Source organism: Ziziphus jujuba, chromosome 3 (assembly GCF_031755915.1).
Source record: "Ziziphus jujuba cultivar Dongzao chromosome 3, ASM3175591v1".
NCBI classification, from domain to species: Eukaryota; Viridiplantae; Streptophyta; class Magnoliopsida; order Rosales; family Rhamnaceae; genus Ziziphus; species Ziziphus jujuba.
In genome coordinates, this window is record NC_083381.1 from 26,864,211 (window position 1) to 26,886,708 (window position 22,498).

A 22,498-nucleotide genomic window follows, 5' to 3' on the forward strand; every position below is an offset into this window, starting at 1 on the left:
ACTTTGTATTATAACATCTTATTAATAAAATTTGGTAAAAAAATTTAATAACTATCAATTTTCATATAAATACCATCTATTTATCACATATAAGAAGGCAGTTATTAATGAGGTATAATTTAAATTTATTTTCAAATTTCAAAACTAAAAACTTTAAAAGAACAAAAAATGTAAATTATAGGTCTCATTAACGTTTAGTGGTAAAGTTACCATTTTTTTCAACAAAAGTTTAAAGTTCCAATCCCAACCACCTCTAATATGTAAATAAAAAAAATGCGTACGATTTAGTGACGTTTCTGCTTTTTCCATTAGTTATTTAATATGAATAGCACCCTTACATGGGACTCCCCTAAAAGTCGATTTATTCACAGTTTTTATTTAATAAATATTGAGGAGGAGTGAATAAAGTCGAGTTAATACCTTTAAATGGGCTTCATCAATAAAAAAATGTTTACTAATTGGGCTACCTTGAAAAAGACAGAAGTTTAAACAATTTTGGGCCTTGTCAGGACGTGATGAAGAGTAGGTTATGTTGATTGTAAAGTGTGTAAACTTCATGGATGGCAAATTTGAGGACCCAGCAGCATGGCAATGGGACATAACAGTCACTATCTAATAATTACATGATGATGATGATGATATTAATGGCATCGATGATTCCAGTCACATCATCATCATCCATCAAAGTATATTGCGGATGATTCATGGTGCCTTGACTAATATAATCCTAGAGCTCTTACACTTGCCTTTTTACTTTATGTACCGTGAAAATTTTCTTCATTTTCAATAGCCAAATTCTAGCTCCACAAAAACAGTAAAAACAGAATTTTAACTATTATTACTAAAGTTTTATAGCAGTACCTAATTATTTAATATATAAATTTTTTTTTCTGAAAAAAAAAAATTTTAATAGTATTATAGATATCAAATCGTAATCTGTATTATATTAGATAATGATCTCGGAGAAGGGCAACCTATGTACTTTACAGGTCAGCATTTAGTTGAAAGTTGTCTAATTCCCTAATGGGTATATGTACGGGGAAGATGCTTTGGCTTAGGAAGGTTCTGATTGTATTATTTTTAGCTGTATAGTTTCTATGTATATACAATAATTAGTAAATATAAGAGAATTGTACAATATGATACCTCAAATTTTGGATAAAATTCTATCTGCCCCCCAAAGTAGAAAATGAATAAACGAAGAGCTTTTAAGACCATGTGATCAATTTTGACCTTGAGGATCAACTTTTGAGGAGTACCCAAAAAAAAAAAAAAAAAAAAAGATAAGAAGAAGCAGAATAGCTTCATTTCTTTTTGGTAAAGGAAAGAAGAGCTTCATTTTTTTTGGTAAATAGGAAAGAAGAGCTTCATGGGCATATGGGTAGGCCGAGAAAAAGATCAAGTAGGTAAAAAACTAGATACGGTTTGGACTTGCAATTATTTTCTTTTTCATATTATATGGGTACAACCAAAAATTAGAGTTCTCATCAAAGACCTTCTGATTTTCTTCCTTTAGTAATGTAAATCGTGTAGTGCCATAACGTTTGGTTTAAAAAATAAAATTTCACGTGCTTAAGATGCTCTGATGAAGGGTTGAGATGTTGACATGTGTCACAATTCCAATAGATTTCTGACGATAAAAAGTGACTTCAGGTGGGGTCAGCATCACCTACTTTGTTATCTTTCTTTTTGGGTTTTGGACTTTTTGGGGTTCTATCAGTGGGGAATTGTTCCTAGTTCAGGGGGTTGAGAATCAAAATTTTAAATCCTCAAAAGGAGTGCCTTTTTTTTTTTTTTTTCAATTTAATTTTGCAGCCAAAAAAACTCCAAAAAAAATAAAATAAAAAATGATGGTAATCTGGACAAAATGACTGATGGTGATAAGGGCAATGTAAAATATTCTCAGTCATATTATATTTAATATTCTTAACACATGCTTAATTGAAGCTTAATGCCTAATGAAATGCTTTTAAGTTTAATTGATAAATAATCCACCTTTTCAATGCCAATCTTTTTCTGTAACAAAGAAAATCTGTCAAATGCGTAGGTATAAAGGAATAAAATGATCCCCATACGACCAATCCCGGTACTGGAGCTGTTTGTTTCCTAGCAAAATTTGGAGGGTAATTTTCCAGTGCCCCACCACTTCCCCCATTTTTTTTTTTCCCGACTGTTGCAAGTGAATACAAAGGTCATAATAGCGTCAACGACAGTTCAATTCACTTTGATTTGTTTATTTTATTTTATTTTTGGTCTACAAACTCTATCAATACATTCTAATAAGAAATTTGCCCTTTACATAATAATCTTCAATGAACTGTGAGATAATCAAATCACATAATTGCTTAGTACGGCAAGTAATTTAATGCATTTGAAACGACAAACTGTTAATGCTTTTGCAATCTAGCCGCAATAATTGGGATTTGTATCTAAAATAGTATATTTTTAATTAAATGAGAGTTTCGATAATTTTTAGTTTGTGATTTTTTGCATATATAAAAAAAAATATTAAAAACCAATATGTATGAGCAGCCGCCTAGAGGGTTCGTCCCCAATTGGGTGGATCAATTTTGGACATAATTTTATAGATAAAAATTAACATTTTTAATTTTAAAACTACTACAAATGCATATTCCCATGTAAAACCAGTAAAGTTTTGATCCCCCGCCAACAATATATAAAGACTAAAGAGAGTAGAATAGATTACCTATGTAAAAAATTATATGTTAAAAAATAATCAAAAACCGATAGTTCTCAAATACTATGCAAATGTGTGAGATATGCAATCTTGGGCTTTCATTTGAGCCTATTTTTGCTTATTTGTACTGGTTTTGCATTGGGTATAGCAAGAATTTGTGATTAGAATTTTGTCTCTCACTATTGTTGTTAATATATATGTTAATTATTAAATTGACCCTTGTTTCCTTTTTTAATTGCAATTTGACAAGGGAAATTTTTTTATCAAAATCAAGATTTGAACTTTAAACTTAAAGGTGTATTTTTATCATTAGACTAAGCTTATGAATATAAATTGATATGGTTTTATGCTAATATCCCGAGTAGTTTGTAATGTTATGAGTTTTATCTTTAATCCTAGTTAACAAATGAGTAATGCATTTTGATATGCAATTAAAAAAATTAATGCAAAAAAACATATAAGTACCAATTTGATTTAAGTTTCTTAGAGTAACTATTAAATTTATAACCGTCCAAAAAAAAAAAAAAAAACTATTAAATTTATGAGTGATAAATCTGGGATAGTTTAAACTAAAAGCCATGTTATCCATCATAATAGCATTTTTGTTAAACTGATATGACAAAAGGTAGTTTAAACTAGTGAGAAAATAGTTAACTCAAAAGCAATTTTAGAGCAAAATCTCATCCTTAAATAGCAAGGATTGAGCGATCTACACATGGCATTGTCACTAAGTTTTTTTTTTATCCATCCATTGTCCAACAGACTTCACTCATGTCTCTACAACTCCATAAGATCTGCATATATATATGTATATATATATATATATATATACCTTTCATGAACATAGAACAAAAAAGGTACACAAAGGCCTTCTCTAGTAATTTTTGCTTTCTCTTTTAATTCCCTCTTCTTCAGCATTCAATTTTCCATGCCATTTTCTTCCCCATCATTACACTTGCTAAAAAATCATAAACAACCTAGATTAACTACTATTCTACCACTTAAACCATGGCACTAGAAAGGTCCTACTCTGTCTCCATTGAAACAGCCACCGGAGACCGCAGAATAAAATTGGAGGCGAAGATCACACCGGTTGTCGTCATTTCTTGCATTATGGCTGCAACTGGTGGTCTCATGTTCGGTTATGATGTTGGTATTTCTGGCAAGTATTTTTTTAGCCTAATTTTTTAATTAATTAAAATTTTTTATTATTATAAATTTGAACTTTATTGTTACATATGGTTGAAATATTAATTAATGCAGGTGGAGTTACTTCAATGCCTCATTTCTTGAAGAAATTCTTCCCAGAGGTTTATAGGAGGATTGAGCATGGAGCAAAAGAAAGTAACTATTGTAAATATGACAACCAAGGATTACAACTCTTCACATCTTCTCTGTATTTGGCTGCTTTAATAGCCACATTTTTTGCATCTTACACTACAAGAAAACTAGGCAGAAGGCTAACCATGGTACTAGCTGGTCTTTTCTTCATTTCTGGAGCAATTCTTAATGCTGCCGCTGTCAACTTTGCTATGCTTGTCATCGGTAGGATCTTACTCGGCTGTGGTGTCGGTTTTGGTAACCAGGTCTGTATATATGTACTTGTTTCTTCTTATAATTTACTTCTATTTTTTTACTTAATTATACACAAAACACGGTTTTGCATTTTATTAACCACTTTTTGCATATTTTTTGGGCATATGTATACATAACAGGCTGTGCCAGTGTTTTTATCTGAGATTGCCCCAACAAGGATAAGAGGAGCGCTTAATATACTGTTCCAGCTGAATGTCACAATTGGCATTCTTTGTGCTAATCTCATCAACTATGGCACTTCAAAGTAATTATTAACTTTGAAAACTAATACTTTTTTTAAATTAATAAAGACCACAATTAATTATATAACACATATTTTTTTAATTCCATTATGTATAGAATTGAAGGAGGTTGGGGATGGAGGCTATCATTGGGTTTGGCAGGAGTTCCAGCACTTATGCTCACCATTGGTGCTCTTGTCGTGACAGACACTCCAAACAGTTTGATAGAACGAGGTCGTTTGGCAGAAGGAAAAGCAGTACTTACAAGGATCAGAGGGACTGAACATGTTGAACCAGAGTATATGGAAATTGTTGAGGCAAGCCGTCTGGCTGCAGAAGTGAAACACCCTTTCAAGAATCTCCTTCAGCGTAGAAACCGACCACAATTGGTTATAGCAATTGTAATGCAGGTAAAATTAACCCATATAAATTTTGGACCAAAAATATATAGTTACATGAATAAAGTTGTTAATTTTTTATTTTTTCCTTTGGGTTACAGATTTTCCAGCAATTCACTGGTATCAATGCCATTATGTTCTATGCACCAGTTCTGTTCAACACCTTGGGATTTCAAAGAGATGCTTCGCTTTACTCCGCGGTGATTACCGGAGCTGTCAACGTGCTTGCCACCTTTGTTTCGATCTACTTCGTTGACAAAGTTGGTCGCCGGGCACTCCTTCTAGAAGCCGGAGTTCAGATGTTTATCTCTCAGTCTGTGATTGCTGTACTATTGGGACTCAAGGTCAAAGACCAGAGCTCAGCAGGGCTAACACATGGTCTGGCTCTCCTTGTGGTGGTCATGGTATGCACTTTTGTCTCATCATTTGCTTGGTCTTGGGGACCTCTTGGATGGTTGATTCCTAGTGAGACATTCCCTCTCGAAACTCGCTCGGTGGGACAGAGTGTTACTGTTTGTGTTAACATGCTCTTCACTTTCATCATAGCTCAAGCTTTCCTATCCATGCTCTGCCAAATGAAGTACACCATTTTCGTATTCTTCTCGGCTTGGGTTTTGGTCATGTCCCTCAGCGTTCTGTTCTTGCTTCCGGAGACAAAGAACGTCCCCATTGAAGAGATGACGGAGAAAGTTTGGAAGCAACATTGGTTTTGGAGGACTTTTATGGATTAAGCACGATTAATTAAGAAGAAAGAAAAAAGTGCATATGCTTAACTCAGCACCGGACCTTCCTTTGTTGTGAATTGAATGTTTGCGGTTTTGTTGGTTGGAGAACATAGAACATACATGTTTAATAGAGTATATGTATTAAATAATTTTTAATGCTATTCCATCTAAACATGCTAATATGTTGTTGCTATATTAATGTTCAAGTACAATATATATTTTTTTAATTTACAATAGAATTAAAAGAATGTGATGTTATTTTATTTTATTTATTTATTTTTATATTGATTAAAAATAGTATGGGATAGTTTAAAACAGAGCAAAACAGAGTATAACAAATTAAAACTATTTTCAAGCAGAGCCCCAATCTATAGAAACAAACTAACTGTGACCCATTCTTGGTTTTGTATTTATCCATTCATCTTTATTCTTTACGCCATTCACTCTCCTTCTCAAACATTTATGTGTCTATGTCTATAAATTGAACCCCCAATACAGTACCATACTTAGGGTCCTAACTTTTGTTTTGCTTCTACGTTTTTTTCATTTTTATTTTTTATTTTTTCAATCTTCTTCCTGGTCATCCAATTCCATCTTAACAACGTCGTCGGTCCCCCTGACGTACATACCTTGTGAAAGGGATATAGAGAAGCTTGATTTAAATAAAATAGTACCATATACTAAAACTAAATCATGGCTGTTGGGGGGTTCACGACGACCGGCGGAGGAGGACACTATGAGGCAAAAATCACCCCCATTGTCATCATTTCTTGCATAATGGCCGCCACTGGCGGTCTTATGTTTGGTTATGACATTGGTATTTCTGGTAATGCATCTTTTATTGGTCATATAAATATGGTACTTTTTTTCTTCTTTGTTTTTGAAATGCATGTAATGTGTATATATTGGTTAATGTACTACAGGGGGAGTTACTTCTATGCCTCATTTCTTGAGAAAATTCTTCCCGGCCGTGTATAGGAAGACTCAGGAAGGAGAAAACAACAGCAATTATTGTAAATATGACAATCAGGGATTACAACTATTTACATCTTCTTTGTATTTGGCTGCTTTAGTAGCCACTTTCTTTGCCTCCCACACCACCAGAAAACTAGGCAGAAAGCATACCATGTTACTGGCTGGAATTTTCTTCGTTATTGGATCAATTCTTAATGCTGCTGCTATGAACTTTGCCATGCTTGTCTTGGGAAGAATCTTACTCGGCTGCGGTGTCGGTTTTGGTAACCAGGTCTCTCTCTCTCTCTCTCTCTATATATATATATATATATATTTACACACACACACATACACATTCTCTTCCACCACTTCAAATTACTATCATATAAGTTTCTATTTATGTGACACGGTCATTCCGCCTAAGATTTTATTCAATGTATGATAGGCCGTGCCATTGTTTCTTTCCGAGATTGCACCCACAAAGATTCGTGGGGCACTTAACATTCTATTCCAGCTCAACACCACAATTGGCATTCTTTGTGCTAACCTCATCAACTATGGGACTTCAAAGTAATTTTTTTTTTCTACATATTTTAATTGTTTCCATTTTTATAAACAAAAGAAATTAAGGACCACCATTTAATTACTTTCTTTTTTCTCTATGTGGAGTGAAGAATTGATGGACAAGCAGGGTGGAGGATATCTTTGGGTTTGGCAGGAATTCCAGCACTTATGCTCACCGTTGGATCTCTCATTGTGACAGAGACACCAAACAGTTTGATAGAACGAGGTCGTTTAGATGAAGGAAAAGCCGCTCTTCAAAGAATTAGGGGCACTGAAAATGTAGGACCCGAATTTGAAGACATTGTTGAGGCAAGTCGTTTGTCTGCTGAAGTCAAACATCCCTTCAGGAATCTTCTCTTGCCTAAGAATCGTCCACAATTAGCCCTAGCATTGCTCATGCAGGTGAGTCACTAAAAAATAAATTGTCAAAACATTTTAGTACCAAAATTTTTTCAAAAACTTGTCATTAAACAAGCTTTTTTGGCTGCAGTTCTTCCAACAATTCACTGGTATCAATGCCATCATGTTCTATGCTCCAGTTCTGTTCAGCACCTTGGGTTTTGGGGGAGATGCTTCCCTTTACTCTGCCGTCATAACTGGTGCCGTCAACGTGTTAGCGACATGCGTATCGATCTACAGCGTTGACAGAGCCGGACGGCGGGTTCTTCTTCTCGAAGCCGGAGTTCAGATGATTGTGTCTCAGCTACTAATTGCAATAATATTGGGGTTGAAACTCAAGGACCATGACGATGACGGCATGTCCAGCGGGTGGGCGATAATCGTGGTGATTCTGATCTGCATTTTCGTGGCGGCTTTCGCTTGGTCTTGGGGACCATTAGGATGGTTGATCCCAAGTGAGATATTCCCATTGGAGACTCGATCTGCTGGACAGAGTGTGGCCGTGTGTAGCAACATGGTGTTCACTTTCGTTATTGCTCAGGCTTTTCTATCAATGCTCTGCCACCTTAAGTATGCCATTTTCGTGTTTTTCTCTGCTTGGATCATCGTCATGTCGATATTCGTGGTGTTTTTGGTGCCGGAGACTAAGAATGTTCCAATCGAAGAGATGACAGAAAGAGTCTGGAAGCAACATTGGTTCTGGAAGCAGTATATGAATTGAATACTCGGAAGAAAAGAAGTTCCAAAAAAAAAAAAAAATAGAGGCAAAACTAAATTCTTTTTAGTTGCCGGACCCCAACTGGTATATACTTGTAAATCAGTTGTACAAAAAATTTCTTCATCTTCTTCTTCTTCTATATATATATATGTTTTTTAATTTCCTTGTTAGTTAGCACGAGAAATTTCCTGGCCATAATTTCCTGCATATAAAAAAGTAAAAAATGGTTATAATGAGTGGGGGGTTAAATTGAAATGGGGCTACTGGATAGTTAGAAATCTAAAGTCAATATCAGAATGATGGGCACTAAAAATGAACGGTATCGATGAAATGAAATGATTCCCAACACTTTGTTTAATGGGGTGCAAAACTCACTTCACTAAGGCAATCATTAGGGAATTTGATTTTTCTAAAAGACTTAAAGTTGCTCCATGACAATGGCGCAATGGCAATAAGTGCTTTTGCTTGTCTATTTATTTTTTCATGTAATGCAGCACCAATATAAACACTTTCAATTAGGTGATTGACATAACAAAATAATAATGGTTTGTTCCCTCTGGATATCTCACTGTTTAGGAGACAGAGAACCAGAATAATTATTATTTTATTTGTGATTTATTATTTTCAATCATTTCAAAATACAGATGTGAACTTTACAAAAATATTCTATGCAGATATGAAATTGAAAGCTTTAAAAAAGAAGTAAAAAATCTATTTTCTAGCTACAAGGCAAGCAAATTCCCTTGTTCAAAATTGTATTCTTTCACTTCTTCTTCTTTTTTTTCTTTTTTTTTCATGATTATTGGAGGTTTTAGTTTTTGTACTGTTATGGTTCTGACCAAAAACTTGTTAATTAATTATCATCTTCCAAAACATGTTGCTATTCCTTTCCAGCGGCAGACTTTCTCATCCGTATTCTGTTTTTCTTGCACAAAGTTTTTAGTTGCTCTTTTCTCGTGAGCATCTTTGGAGACTTTTTTTTATCTTTATCTCTTTATCCAAGAAGAAGAACCTAAAAACAGAAAGTCTTCATAGTTATTTGCTCGTTGAGTTTCAAAAACTTGGTTTTACTCTGTTTTTAGACATTCAATTTCAACGAAATTTAGTCAATTTTGGTGGTCTCTCGGTTGTCCATCAGGCAATAATCCTCGTGCTACAACATATCGGCCTCTTTTTCTTTCTCCGTCTGATGTCAGCAGTCCACGTCATCTCTTTGAAATTTCATTTCTGAAGAAATTATTAAACTGGTCAAACTCAGCTGGTTATTTTGCCGTGAGAAGCTAATTATAATCTATGCAACAAGATGAAGCCGAATAAAAAAAAAAAAGGAAAAAAAGAAAAGAAAAGAGAAAGATGAAGAGATAAAAAGTATTGTCCAACTTCATTGGATATGTTGGAATCCAAAATGCACGGTTTTAAAAAGGTAATATTTTTTTTTTTTCTCTTTCCTTCAATTTTCCAAATGGAATGATGGCAAATAATGAAATAATTTGTGAGGCATATTCATGGAAAAAAAAAAAAAAGGAAAATCATTGAAAAAAAAAAAATGATGCAAGAAAAGAATCACGAAAAGTGTTTTGAAAAGTAACAAAAACAATAATTCACGGAACAGGATAAAAAAAGGTAAAATGACAAAGGAAGATGAAGGATTTTGATTTCATTGTAATTACCTTTATTTTTAGATTATTTTTCTTCATAAAGTAATATTTATTTCTCACTTTCTCTTCTTTTTCTTTTTTTTTTAAAAAAAAAAAAATTATCTGTACCTCTAAAGTGAAAAACTGTAATAAATTCAACGTACAGGATTAAGCAAATTAATTCTTATATACAGATTCAGAAAAGCTCATACAAATAATGATAATTATCTATCAATAGGTGAAAATTTAAATATGGTCATATACACTTTCTGTGTTGTAATTTTAAATTTATTTTATCTTATAATTAATTAATAAATCTACGTGACGTAACCGACCAGCATGTTTTTAGGTTAAAGTCACATGTGAAATAAATGTGATTATTATTCCTTTTTTCGCAATGAAATAAATATGAAAAATTAAAATAAAAGTTGGAATATACAAAGTATTAATTCCATTATACTTTTTGATTCTTATTTATCTAGTCAGATTGTCACAAGCGTTGTAATATAATATTATATATAAGAACACGCCAAGCAATCAGATTTGAGATTTGAAGTTTGAACTGAATTTTCTTCTTTTATTCGCTTATAAGTTTATTAACAGGAAAAAAGAAGTAATAATTTGTTCGACAAAGTGGATTAAAAGAATATTATTTAAAAAAAAGGTGGATTAAAAGAACCAAAAAGAAGTCTAATAATTACAGTAATTATAATCTTTAATAACACAAATTGATTAAAAGCTTGGCTCTCGTCACCAAAAGATCAGCAAATTAGAAGGCTGCTTTTTGTAATTTTTTTAATATTTGCTAACACTCTGCTGCTTTTATTTACTTTGTCATTAAAATGGCATATCGTATTTAAAATTAGCTGGGATTAACTAATTATTACTGTTCTTTGAGTATTTTACTACAAAAATATATTTAGTTACTGGCTTTATATATATATATATATATATATGAATAATTCAATAAAATGGAAAAAGCCTTTTTGGGTCCTACAAACAACTTTAGAGATTTAGTGGAAAATGATAAAGATCGATCTATGGTGGTCATGTTCTATATGATTTAGTGAAAGATGAGGGTGGAATTAATGATACAAATTCTTGAAATTGAAATCGCCATTAAGTGGTTGCTTTGGTTTCCTTTGTTTAAATACACATAAAATTAATTTTCCAATTAGTGGTAAAGAAGCAGTGTATTATCTTCTTGGGCCAAATGCAAAAAATTAAATTTACGTCAAACTGTGATAATCACTCCACGCACGCTTTCTTCTCTCTGTTCATATTGGGTTTGAAGTTTTAAACCCTCCTCTCCAAATTTATGAACGTTAAAAAGAAATAACGCTATTAGTAAAAAGTTTTGTAGGTAGTAAGTAAAGAGGATAACATAATTAATTAATTAATTAATTAATTGAAACTTATAGTTAAATTGAAATAATTTCTCAAAATGTTTGTTCAAATTTAGGCCTCAAAAAAAGTTGGCGGATACTTTTCCTTAAAAGATAACAAAGGTTTGAGAAATAAATAGGTGGGAAAAGAAGAAATATGAAGTGGTTGGACCACCAAATAATCCATTCTCAAAGTAGGAAGTCCAAGTGCGAAATCCAATTTGTATTCTAAACTATTGGCTGGCCCCTCCAAGATTCATCATTTATATTCCTTTTTTTATTTCACTTTCTTAAACGTCTCTGATACAAATTGCTGTGCTGAAGCTGATGTAGACTGCCCTCTTGTAGATTTTTTTGGACCCTCCTTTGTTTATTTTTTAAATACAAATATATTCCTTTAATCTTCAATTACCACGTTCTTACTATTTTTGTGGGTATCAAATTCAATAACAATCTCTTAGTAATAGTAATACTTTCATTATACCTGATTATATTTATCAAACTTTGAAACTACAAATTTGAGTTATTAGGAATAAATGAAAGCTTGTTATCCAAATTTTGGTGGAAGAGAAAAAGATATTAACGATTAATATTTTGGTTCCTTCTTTATTAATATATGACGTGGTGTTACTTGTTATATTCTTATCCGTTTGCTGTAACCTCGTAATATACCAAACTTTAAAACAACAAATTTAGAAAGAAAATTACCCTGTTTATTGAATACACCAAAGACTCACTCATATATGAAATCATGGTTATTAGCAAAATTTTGAGCACAAATTAATTGCCAATCTTCTTCTACTAATTCCTTAAAGGTACCCATCATTGTTTTTACTAATATAATTAGATAAAATATATTATATTATATTCAGATTTGGCTTTTACCATACAAGAAATCAAATTCAAAAGAAACTTATAAAACATGGGATCATGCTGAAAAGTTTGACGTGTTTGTGCATATTATATATATATATAATAATAATAATATAAAATTATGTAGGTAACTATTAGTTGTATTCACTTAGAGTTGTATTAATATATGAGCAGTGCTGAAATTTGAAGTCACGGCTTATACAAACAAGGTAGGAAAAAAAAAAAAAAAGTTTATTTATTAAAAAAATAATAAAAAAAGAAGAAATAAAACAGGTTTTTAGAAGTTGACTAGGAGAAAATGAATAAACGTACACAACACGTGGAAAGATCCTATAAGTGGCCCCCACTAACATCATCTATTTGGTGCCTCCCTCTCTCCCTCTCTCGCTCTCTGTTTTCTCGTCTATATAAACCCCTTAGCTTCTTCTTCTTCTACCACATTATATCTCCAGTACTACACGCTGTGTAATCCAATTATCCAAACACGTCCTCGAATTCTTTTGTTCTTGTAGAGAGAGAGAGAGAGAGTTTGAGTTTGATCGGAAGAAGACACTGAAACCATGCCGGCGGCAGGATTTTCGGCCAGTTCGGCCGGAACGGAGTTCGAGGCGAAGATCACTCCGATCGTGATTATTTCATGCATAATGGCGGCTACCGGAGGGCTCATGTTTGGTTACGATGTCGGTATTTCAGGTAATCGATTTTTGTTTCATCGCTTCTCTTTCTTTCGTTTTTCCTCTCTGAAACCGATAGACTTTGAAGCCAAAAAAAAAAAAAAAAATGGCTTGAAGCAGAAAGTGTCTCTTTTCGCTCGCCAAAGTGGGAAAATCCAAGCAAACGGGAGGGAAACAGTCTGAAAAGACCAAATTACCCCTTTGTTTTTCGATTGGATAGCGAATCAGCTTTCCGTAATCCGTTAACAGTGTAGCTTTTGGTTGTTGTAGTTGCGAGCTGCCCAATGAGGATTTATTATTTATTATTATTATTATTATTTTGTCTCTTCGCTATCCTACGTCGAATTTTTTTCTTAATTTTTTTTTTTTTTACCCCTATTTGTTGTAGAACAGAAAAAAGATAAAAAAAAAAAAGAAAAGAAAAAAAGAAAGCTTGTTTAATTTAATTTATTTATTTTCCTTTTTGAATGATTTTTTCTTTCTTTTAATAATTTCTTTTAATAATTTTAATGGAATTTGGATAGGTGGAGTGACTTCTATGCCGTCATTCTTGAAGAAATTCTTCCCAGTGGTACACAGGAAGATACAGGAAGGAGATGATAAAAATTACTGCAAGTATGATAATCAAGGACTCCAATTGTTCACCTCCTCACTTTACCTTGCCGGTTTAACCGCGACTTTCTTCGCCTCTTACACAACAAGGAGGCTGGGAAGAAGATTAACCATGTTGATCGCTGGGGTTTTCTTCGTCTTAGGTACCGTTATTAACGCTGCTGCTCAAGACCTTGCCATGCTCATCATCGGTAGAATCTTGCTTGGTTGCGGTGTGGGTTTCGCCAATCAGGTTCGACTTTCTTTTTTTTTGGGTCAATTTTGTTTGCTATATTACTATTTCAATAATTGCTCTTCCTTGTCCAATAAATGGAAAATTAAATTTCTTTCATAGGGATATTCTATCTGTTAAAATAATAAAATATGTTTTATTTGGTCTTTTATGTGGTAGAAAGTTTTTTTTTGGGGGGTTTTATTATATATACTTTTTTACTTTTCTCTTTCTTTTTTTTTTAAAAAAATATTTTATGTAAAAACAACTGAACATTTTGTATTTTTATTTTTTATTGGTTTTCGTTTATTTAGAAAGATTCGAAAATCCAATCATGCCTGAACGTGTTTGAATGGAAAATAAGATTTATAACATTTTTTATATTTTGTTCTGAATTTTTATACACTGGAATATAAGTTTTTGGTTTTTTCAAAAAAAAAAGAATTAAAGAATATATAAAAATAAAAATAGTCTAGATATTTTTTTTATTTTATTTTTATTTTTCCTTGGTAGAATACCCCCATACTCCAAGTAAAAGTCTTGGCCAGAGATTAGCCAAAAAATAGGACAAAAGACATCTTGTCTTTGGCTAAGGTTGCATAATTAAATATATTAAATCCTTTTCAAAATTAAACGAGGAGTTGACCATTAACAATTAACTAACAATAATTCCATAATTTGGATTACGTGGGTTGAAGAGACACCTTAGCATGTGTGCATGTAGTCGGCAAAATACTGGGCTTTCGTTTAATTCTCTGAAGCCCACCAATGGTTTTTGGGCATCTAGCTGCTGATCAAAGAACAGAGTTTTTAATTTTAAGAGGGTGGCCAATGTTGACTATACAAGGTTGCCCAAATTGACTGGAGGTTAAAGCAATATGATAATGAAAAAGAAAAAATAAAAATAAAAAAGGCTTTGCTTTGTATCAAATCACAAACTATGAAAAAATTGTTAGCTCAGTTTCTTCTTTATTAGCAATTGAGTCGTAATCATCCACAGCCTTTTCCAACTTTTATTGCTTTAAATATGCTCAAACCCTTTTTGAGTCTCTGACGTTTTTGTATGTAATTGAGACCTTTTTAAGTCTATTCTGGCTTATTTTTTGGAAACTTCATGTGATAATGATATATCGTCCGGAGTTATCCGGACAAAAACCGAGTAAAAAACCTAATTCTTATGTGTTCAAATCATTTTCCATATCAAAAGTCATTGGCTTTAGTTGAATAATGTGATGCTGTGGACCCCTTTTTGCCCCCTTTTTTCTCTCTATTATAAATTCCAACGAATAGCCTATCATGCTTCTGTGGTTAATATTTTCATTGTGAAATTGCTTTTTCTTATCCAGTTTTGTAATTACACTCGGACATTAAATTCAACCCTCCACGTTCGAGGGCTTGGATCACATATAGAAATCACGCGAAGGCATGATGCATGTGAAATAAAGTTTTCTTTGTGAATATATATATATATATATTTATATATTTTGTTCTATAAGAAACAAGTTGTTTAACAAGGTCTACTTTTTGTTGCATATCGGTAATCTGATTTGTTTAATCCACAACATCTTGATAATTGTCTTTTTCTTTTACATGGTACATTTGATTTAATACCTCACTTTATAAGCTCATGTAATTGTCACTTTAATGTCGATTCTCTTGGACTTCTTTTTTCAATTGGTGGTGGTGGCTATTCAATTCTTTGTATTAATTTGGTAGTAGCAGAGAATTAATTAATTATATAGTTTCTAAGCTTTTCAAATTCTATGTATAACAGGCTGTGCCACTGTTCCTCTCGGAAATTGCTCCTACAAGAATACGTGGAGGGCTGAACATACTGTTCCAACTTAATGTTACTATTGGCATTCTTTTGGCAAACCTAATCAATTACGGCACTGCCAAGTAAGACAGATTCTCCTTCTAATTACATCATGTTCTTCATTTTGTTTTTTGGTTTTTTGCATTTTTTCGTATTAAAATATTTATATAAGCGACAACTAGAAGAAAGATTCCTGGATTATATATATCTTGCGTAAAATGAAAGTATTGTTTTGTGGCTAAATAATATTTTAAATGAATGTAATATATATATAAATATAAATATATGGCAGTATAATACAATAATAGAGACAATTCCAAGTTACTGTGTATTGACAGTTTGACATCATGTGGGAATAATGTACGTGCCCACTTATCCAAATAAAAAAAACACACGTGTCTCATTTCGTAATCTCAGAAGTAATTATTTAAAATACCAAATGATCCTGGTTCCAAGATTTTTTGAGGTACATTGTTGACTTGTCTAAGGTGTTACATTTCCAAAAACCGTGCTTTGACCTTTTGACAATCAAGTTAACGGTTTTCAAATTTTACTGTTTTAAGTAGATAGCGGTTCAATTCAGTGAATGAGACACATAGACTTTTGATATCTGAGGTTAACACGTATGCTATTTGCTTTTCAGTTTTCTTTGTGCTCTTTTTTTATTTCATTTTTAATCTATAATTGTTAGACCAGTGAATATGAAATGAGTCACATTGGGAATGTTCAAACATGAAGGTGAATACTTATAAGTAGATTATTTTATATAGCATTGTCTTCTGATGCTTCAGGTTCAAAAATTGATTAGAAAAAGTTTCATTTATTTTATACTTTCTTGGGATGTTCAAGTATTTTATTCACTCTATAATGTCATCAATGTGCAACTAAAAAACAGTCTTTGGATCTCCATTAAGGAACCCTCATTTTGAGCTGCGATCTTTATTCTTTTATGATGTCAGTACTTTGTCGAAGTAATATTATTAACGCATAAACGTCATCTAAAGTATAGTAATATAGTTATTTTGTCGTCCCTTAATGCTTGCTCAATTAATATTAACCATGGCTAATTTGGTGATAATTTGTCTTTATCGTAACAGAATCGAAGGTGGATGGGGTTGGAGGCTTTCATTGGGTTTGGCAGGCATTCCTGCTGGTCTTCTAACAGTAGGGTCTCTTCTAGTGGTGGACACTCCCAACAGTCTCATTGAGCGTGGTCGTTTGGAAGAAGGAAAAGCTGTACTCAAAAAGATCAGAGGCGTTGACAATGTTGATCCTGAGTTCAGGGAACTTGTTGATGCAAGTGAAATTGCTAAACAAGTGAAGCACCCTTTCAGAAATCTCCTGAAGCGTAGGAATCGTCCCCAGCTAGTCATTTCTGTTGCTCTTCAGGTCAGTAAACATTACCCTCCAAAATCCTGTTTCTCTTTTTATCCCATTAATTCATGAATATGAAATCTCATGGACTAAATTCTCATATGAAATTTGTTGCAGATCTTCCAACAATGTACGGGAATCAATGCGATCATGTTTTATGCGCCAGTCCTCTTCAACACCTTGGGATTTGGCGGTGATGCTTCCCTTTACTCAACTGTAATTACAGGAGCAGTGAATGTTCTCTCCACCGTTGTTTCGATCTATTCGGTAGACAAAGTGGGTCGTAGGATGCTCTTATTGCAAGCGGGAGTTCAGATGTTCTTGTCCCAAACGGTGATAGCAATAATACTAGGATTGAAGGTCACAGACACATCTGATAGCCTTAGCAAAGGCATTGGAATATTTGTTGTTGTCATGGTCTGCACTTTTGTGTCTGCTTTTGCCTGGTCTTGGGGACCTTTGGGGTGGCTGATACCCAGTGAGACATTCCCGTTAGAGACCAGATCGGCGGGGCAAAGTGTTACCGTCTGTGTCAACTTGCTCTTCACTTTTGTTATAGCACAGGCTTTTCTGTCCATGCTTTGCCATTTCAAGTGGGGTATCTTTTTGTTCTTCTCCGGTTGGGTTCTGATCATGTCGACCTTCGTGCTGTTTCTGCTGCCGGAGACGAAGAACATTCCAATCGAAGAGATGACAGATAGAGTATGGAAGCAGCACTGGTATTGGAAGAGATTTATGGATTATGAAGTGGATGAGGTGGAAGAAACTGTTAATCATATTGGAAATGGTTATGGTGATGCCAAGAAAAATGGGCATGCAAATGGATTTGACCCTGCTTCTCAGTTGTAAATTTGGGTTATTATTATTATTATTATTTTTATTTTTTCTGTTATTGAAAGTCATAGCAAATATAGGAAATAGGTATATGTGAAACAATTAAACGGAAGCTATATTACAGATGTGGTATTAATTTTTGCCTTTATTTCTTTGGTCATAGGGCCATGGAATCAAAAGGGAAGCTTTAATAAGGGCAGTAGTTATTCTCTTATATATATTTTACCTCCTTTTTGTTTGTTGTACTTTTAAAGGCTAAAATACTTTCTTTTTCCTTATGGCATATTGTTCATCATCTTTTTCTCCATCTTGTTCTTTAGTTTGATCGCAATGTGTTTCTAGGAATGCTTATTAATAAACAAATAAGAAAGTATAGTTTAATATAAGTTCATGTAACTTTTTGTAAAGTATAGTTTAATATAAGTTCGCGTAACTTTTTGTGCGTAAGAAACACATTTTAGTCATATAAGTTGTCCAATTGAGAAAAGAATTTTTTGGGTGCATGTGGAGGTGGTTGTTGTGGAAAATCTTGAAGCCAAATTCAAAGTGTGTGGGTCTACCTCTTGTTCCCTGCCGACATCATCAACAGCCGTACTGTTAAAAGCGTGGAAGCATGCATTAATATTTTTGAAAGAGACAGCATTACAAACACTTTTTCTTTTATTTATTGCAAACCAGTTCCAACTTAAATGAAGATTAAAGCATAAGTCATTTTTGGTACCCCTGTAATCTCAAAGCCAAGAATAATGGTGCTTTTTCTGTTCTTCTTCTTCTTCTTATTATTTTTGCTACAACTTGTGCTTTTTCTTTTTCCCTATTTTACATGGTATATTTTGATAAGTTCAATAATTTTACAGGGAAACAGTTTTATTTACTAAAACATTTTGTATTTTTCACCTTAATGAAAAGCAGTTTTTTTCAGTCACATTATTTTTGGCTTTTCCCCTGTTTTCTTCACTAAGAAGCTATAGATCTGTGAGTTATTATGTTCACTGCCATTGCAATAAAATATTATGTGTTTCTTTTATTTAACAAAAATATTGGTTTGACTAAGCAATGGGAAAAAAAAAAAAAAACACACACAGAAATACATTTAAATATATACGTACATACATACAAATGCACATCACATGCATGTGTATAACTTGGTAGAAGAAAATGTACGAAGCAAGGCAGTTGTGTCCCATGTAGAAAGCAATAAGATCCAACTAAAAGGAAATAATGAGTGGTGGGGAATGCCAATCATATCATTCACCAAGAAGAACATATAAAACTGTATATTCAAATAAAAGTTAAAAGTAGCAATCATGGAAGTGATAGAGCATCCTCCACAATTTTTAATTTTCTTGAACTGAAGAATGAAGATTGGCTTTATCCCAATACCCACCACTTACCCATAAACCCAAACATTCTTTCCTTTCAAGTCCTTCAACCTTAGGAACCATGGTATGGTCAACTATTGTTTATAAATCAGAATTATTAATTAGCTGTCTTTTTGCTTGGACTTTAATCCTTTTGCATGTATCTAATGATCTACATCTAGAATTGCTTCTTATTTAGTTTCATTTTCTAAGCCTTTTTAATCACTTACATGTATAGGTATTACTTGAAAAATAAGTATATTGTGCATTGTCCCCCAACAAGTTTGAACTCCAACTTTCAATTTCAATTTTTCTCTCGATAATCAAATTTGGTCTCAAGTACTAACTCTTGTACCCAACACCCAAATATTTTAAGTGAAAAAATTTGCTTCATTAATCTTCATGTTGAAGATCACCAAACTTGATACTTTGTCACTATAAACTTGATTTGCACTTCTTTGGGTGTCTGGACCTAAGAATCATAATCGTAAATATATTTTATTTTTCTTTTATTTTATTTTTTTGTTTTTGTGTTTTTTTATTTTTTAATGAAAAGATGGGCATGGACAACTTATGTAAATTTTTTAGAAAATTACTTATTGAAAAAAAAAAAAATACTGTAAAAAGTAGTAATCCAACCAAGTGAGTTCACTTATAATTTAGAATTTGAACCTGAAATTTGCTTTTTGTATTGGGTTTGGATTTTTTGTGATAAGTTACCAATAGAGATCCAATCAATCAATGATTTAAAAAAGAAAAAAAAAGAAAGATCCAATCAAATTTTTTTTAATATGAAATAGAGATCTAATCAATTGCATATGTTAAATTGGTAATATCATACTCTTTCCTATTTGAAATTTCGAATTGAAGTAACCTAATCAAAAAAAGAAAACAAAGGAAAAAAAAAAAAAAAGTGTGTTTGAAACTATTTTCAGCAAAAAGACAAAACAAAAAGTCATTGTTTTCATTAACAGTTGCTAATAATTATGACATATCAAACAAAAAGGGTCCCTCTGCAATATGTTGAAAAGCAAGGGACCGAATTATTTCCTTCTCCTTTATGAGGTTGTAACCTCCAATGGTCCCTACTTAATTCCAACCATGGCAGTCCAAAAGCTTTATAAATGCAACAATGGAAAAACCACCCAAACAGCCTCGAAACACAACCAGAAAAGAATCCCAGAACGTAAATTAACCTCCTCCAGAATCTCAAGCCATGGCTTTGTTTGTGAAGACCGTGGCTTTGCTGGTCCTGATGGCCAAGTTTCAGGTTTCACTTGGAGTGATGTATAAGGTTGGGGACTCTGCTGGATGGACCACCATTGGCAACGTTAATTACAAACAGTGGGCTGCTACTAAGACCTTCCAAGTTGGTGACATTATTCGTAAGTTTCTATCTGATAATGGTAACTTTTCTGGGTTTTGGGTGATGATCAGTTTGGTAGTTTATTTATCGATAAGAATTTTCCAGGTTGCTTCATTTTTTGTTACAAAGTTCCAATTTTGTTTTCCAACAGTCTATAGTTTGTGCTGTTTCTCTAACCGCTTTTCACATTCTTGCAATAATTCTCATATGGGGATGGTTTTTGGCTTATGCTGTAGTATTAGGGGACTTCATGAATAGGAAAAATACCTCAACTAAGCATGCCTTACACGGCTGCTGGTGCTATAACCCAGGTGGGGTTGTGTGGCAGCCAGTAAAAGAGTAATTTATTTTGATAATTTGAAAGAAGAAAAGAAGTTTTGTCCTTGTCTCTGTCCTACGTTGAAAACATCTGGTGTTTATATGATTGGTAATGATCATATACACCAAACCTTTTGTTGGGAAGGGGGAACTTTCATGCTCTGCCGTCTGTTCTCGTGTGGTCTCTGTCGTGGGCCATTTTCATTCAACATCACCCACCCACCCATCTCCATCATGATGTAGCTTTTTTTTTTTTCTTTAACTCCACGAAGAAAACAAACAGAGACCCCATCAATTATTTACAATTTCACTTTTGTCCATTCCATTCCTAGTTGCTATACAAGTTGATTTTGGGAATATGGTAGAAACAGTGTGATTTGTTTCACTTTTCTCCATTCCATTCCTATACATTCTCATACTACAAGTTTTTGTTTATTAATGACTTTTAAAAGCATGTAGTTTCTTGAAATTATCTGAAACAAAAAGATTTTTTTTTTTTTTTTGTGTTAGCTTTTGAGTGTACTTTCATATAGACCAATGTATTCAACTATTGGAAAACTTAATTCTCATGCCGTTGAAGTGATCTCAATTTTTCTCATTTGTTTTTGTGCATGCAAAACAGAATTCGAGTACAATTCTCAATTTCACAATGTGATGCGAGTTACACATGCAATGTACAGATCATGCAATGCGTCAGTGCCATTGGAAACATTTAACACTGGAAACGATTCCTACACCGTCAAAACTAAAGGCCACCACTTCTTTCTCTGTGGTGTCCCTGGGCATTGCCAAGCTGGGCAGAAGGTTGATATCAATGTGCCTCGGAATTTGTCTTCGACAGCTCCAACTCCTTCTGCGTTGGCCTCTCCCACAGTTCCTGCTGCCACAACACCTGCACCAACTACCAGTACGGCTGCTGCTCCATTAGAAGCTTTCAAAAGTGGTTTTGTTATGTTTGGGGTTCTTATTGCAGTTTTTGTAGTCTCTGTTTCTGGTGTTGCTTAGGAAAAACAGTTCGAGGAAGTAATTCTTTTTTTAGTTTGTGGGCATATTTGGGCAGTCATTTTTTTTTTTTTTTTTTTCTTGGGGGAATTTTTGGAAGTGGGGTAATTAGTTTTTGAGTTACATAATGTGACATAATATGTATGATTTTAAATAAAATCTTTTTCCATTGTAGTAGAATATTTGAAACTTCATCATGACATCAACCCCACGGCCTTCCCTCTTTTCAGATCATTTTGGGCTATTCAAATTGTATCAAATTTAGATAAAAGCTTCTGAAATATTTGTCATCTTTATGAGTTTAAAGCTGGGAAAAAATTGGTATGAAAATGTCAAGTTTTTCAGGGATTAAAATGCTTCACAAGGTTGACAGACTGGTAAGTTTTTAACTTTCGTGCTTTAGGGAATAGAAGAAGGAGCAGTATTTTTGGGCAGGTGCATAAAACGTTTTGTAGGAACATCACAGTCTCTTCCAAACCATTAGAACCTGATGACAGAATCAAGTAGGAACTTCACCAAATTAGAAGGCCCTTAAGACAGTTAACCAGCAAACAAACATGAAAACCATCCATTCCGGAGGAAAGTGAGGATGATATATGCAACTAAATGAATTTGAGGGTGCGTTTAGAATTTTTCACTCTTAAGAGTCTAGATCTCATCTACACACGCACACAGAAATATATATATATATATATATATACACACACACACACACACACATACATTGTGTGGTGTTTTCAGAAAATACATTTGATATTCCCC

The 22,498-nt window shown here is 33.2% G+C and overlaps 4 protein-coding genes across 4 annotated transcripts; all 4 read left to right on the plus strand.

Moving 5' to 3' along the window:
- The first annotated feature begins 3,680 nt into the window (after positions 1-3,680).
- LOC107423013 (sugar transport protein 13-like) lies at positions 3,681-5,738 on the plus strand. The gene is made up of 5 exons (XM_016032518.3): positions 3,681-3,860; positions 3,962-4,284; positions 4,414-4,538; positions 4,634-4,925; positions 5,015-5,738. The coding sequence occupies exons 1-5, from the start codon at positions 3,707-3,709 to the stop codon at positions 5,642-5,644; spliced, it is 1,524 nt and encodes a 507-aa protein (XP_015888004.2). The 5' UTR covers positions 3,681-3,706; the 3' UTR covers positions 5,645-5,738.
- Positions 5,739-6,149: 411 nt separating this feature from the next.
- Positions 6,150-8,432, plus strand: LOC107423032 (sugar transport protein 13-like). Its single transcript, XM_048477100.2, has 5 exons — positions 6,150-6,464; positions 6,562-6,884; positions 7,038-7,162; positions 7,267-7,558; positions 7,647-8,432. The coding sequence occupies exons 1-5, from the start codon at positions 6,332-6,334 to the stop codon at positions 8,274-8,276; spliced, it is 1,503 nt and encodes a 500-aa protein (XP_048333057.1). The 5' UTR covers positions 6,150-6,331; the 3' UTR covers positions 8,277-8,432.
- A 4,163-nt stretch (positions 8,433-12,595) lies between these two features.
- LOC107423040 (sugar transport protein 13) lies at positions 12,596-17,967 on the plus strand. The gene is made up of 5 exons (XM_048477649.2): positions 12,596-12,861; positions 13,367-13,686; positions 15,440-15,564; positions 16,579-16,870; positions 16,973-17,967. Exons 1-5 carry the CDS (start codon positions 12,729-12,731, stop codon positions 17,702-17,704), a joined length of 1,602 nt encoding a protein of 533 aa, XP_048333606.1. The 5' UTR covers positions 12,596-12,728; the 3' UTR covers positions 17,705-17,967.
- Positions 17,968-20,166: 2,199 nt separating this feature from the next.
- Positions 20,167-21,930, plus strand: LOC107423034 (mavicyanin). Its single transcript, XM_016032546.4, has 2 exons — positions 20,167-20,435; positions 21,357-21,930. The coding sequence occupies exons 1-2, from the start codon at positions 20,267-20,269 to the stop codon at positions 21,737-21,739; spliced, it is 552 nt and encodes a 183-aa protein (XP_015888032.1). The 5' UTR covers positions 20,167-20,266; the 3' UTR covers positions 21,740-21,930.
- The last annotated feature ends 568 nt before the right edge of the window (positions 21,931-22,498 follow it).

Coding starts and splice junctions, on each gene's coding strand:
- LOC107423013 (XM_016032518.3), top strand. CDS start 3,707: ATGGCACTAGAAAGGTCCTACTCTGTCTCCATTGAAACAGCCACCGGA. Junction 4,285..4,413: donor GTGTCGGTTTTGGTAACCAG/GTCTGTATATAT, acceptor TATACATAACAG/GCTGTGCCAGTGTTTTTATC. Junction 4,926..5,014: donor TTATAGCAATTGTAATGCAG/GTAAAATTAACC, acceptor TTTGGGTTACAG/ATTTTCCAGCAATTCACTGG.
- LOC107423032 (XM_048477100.2), top strand. CDS start 6,332: ATGGCTGTTGGGGGGTTCACGACGACCGGCGGAGGAGGACACTATGAG. Junction 6,465..6,561: donor TTATGACATTGGTATTTCTG/GTAATGCATCTT, acceptor AATGTACTACAG/GGGGAGTTACTTCTATGCCT. Junction 7,559..7,646: donor CCCTAGCATTGCTCATGCAG/GTGAGTCACTAA, acceptor TTTTGGCTGCAG/TTCTTCCAACAATTCACTGG.
- LOC107423040 (XM_048477649.2), top strand. CDS start 12,729: ATGCCGGCGGCAGGATTTTCGGCCAGTTCGGCCGGAACGGAGTTCGAG. Junction 13,687..15,439: donor GTGTGGGTTTCGCCAATCAG/GTTCGACTTTCT, acceptor TATGTATAACAG/GCTGTGCCACTGTTCCTCTC. Junction 16,871..16,972: donor TCATTTCTGTTGCTCTTCAG/GTCAGTAAACAT, acceptor AATTTGTTGCAG/ATCTTCCAACAATGTACGGG.
- LOC107423034 (XM_016032546.4), top strand. CDS start 20,267: ATGGCTTTGTTTGTGAAGACCGTGGCTTTGCTGGTCCTGATGGCCAAG. Junction 20,436..21,356: donor CCAAGTTGGTGACATTATTC/GTAAGTTTCTAT, acceptor CATGCAAAACAG/AATTCGAGTACAATTCTCAA.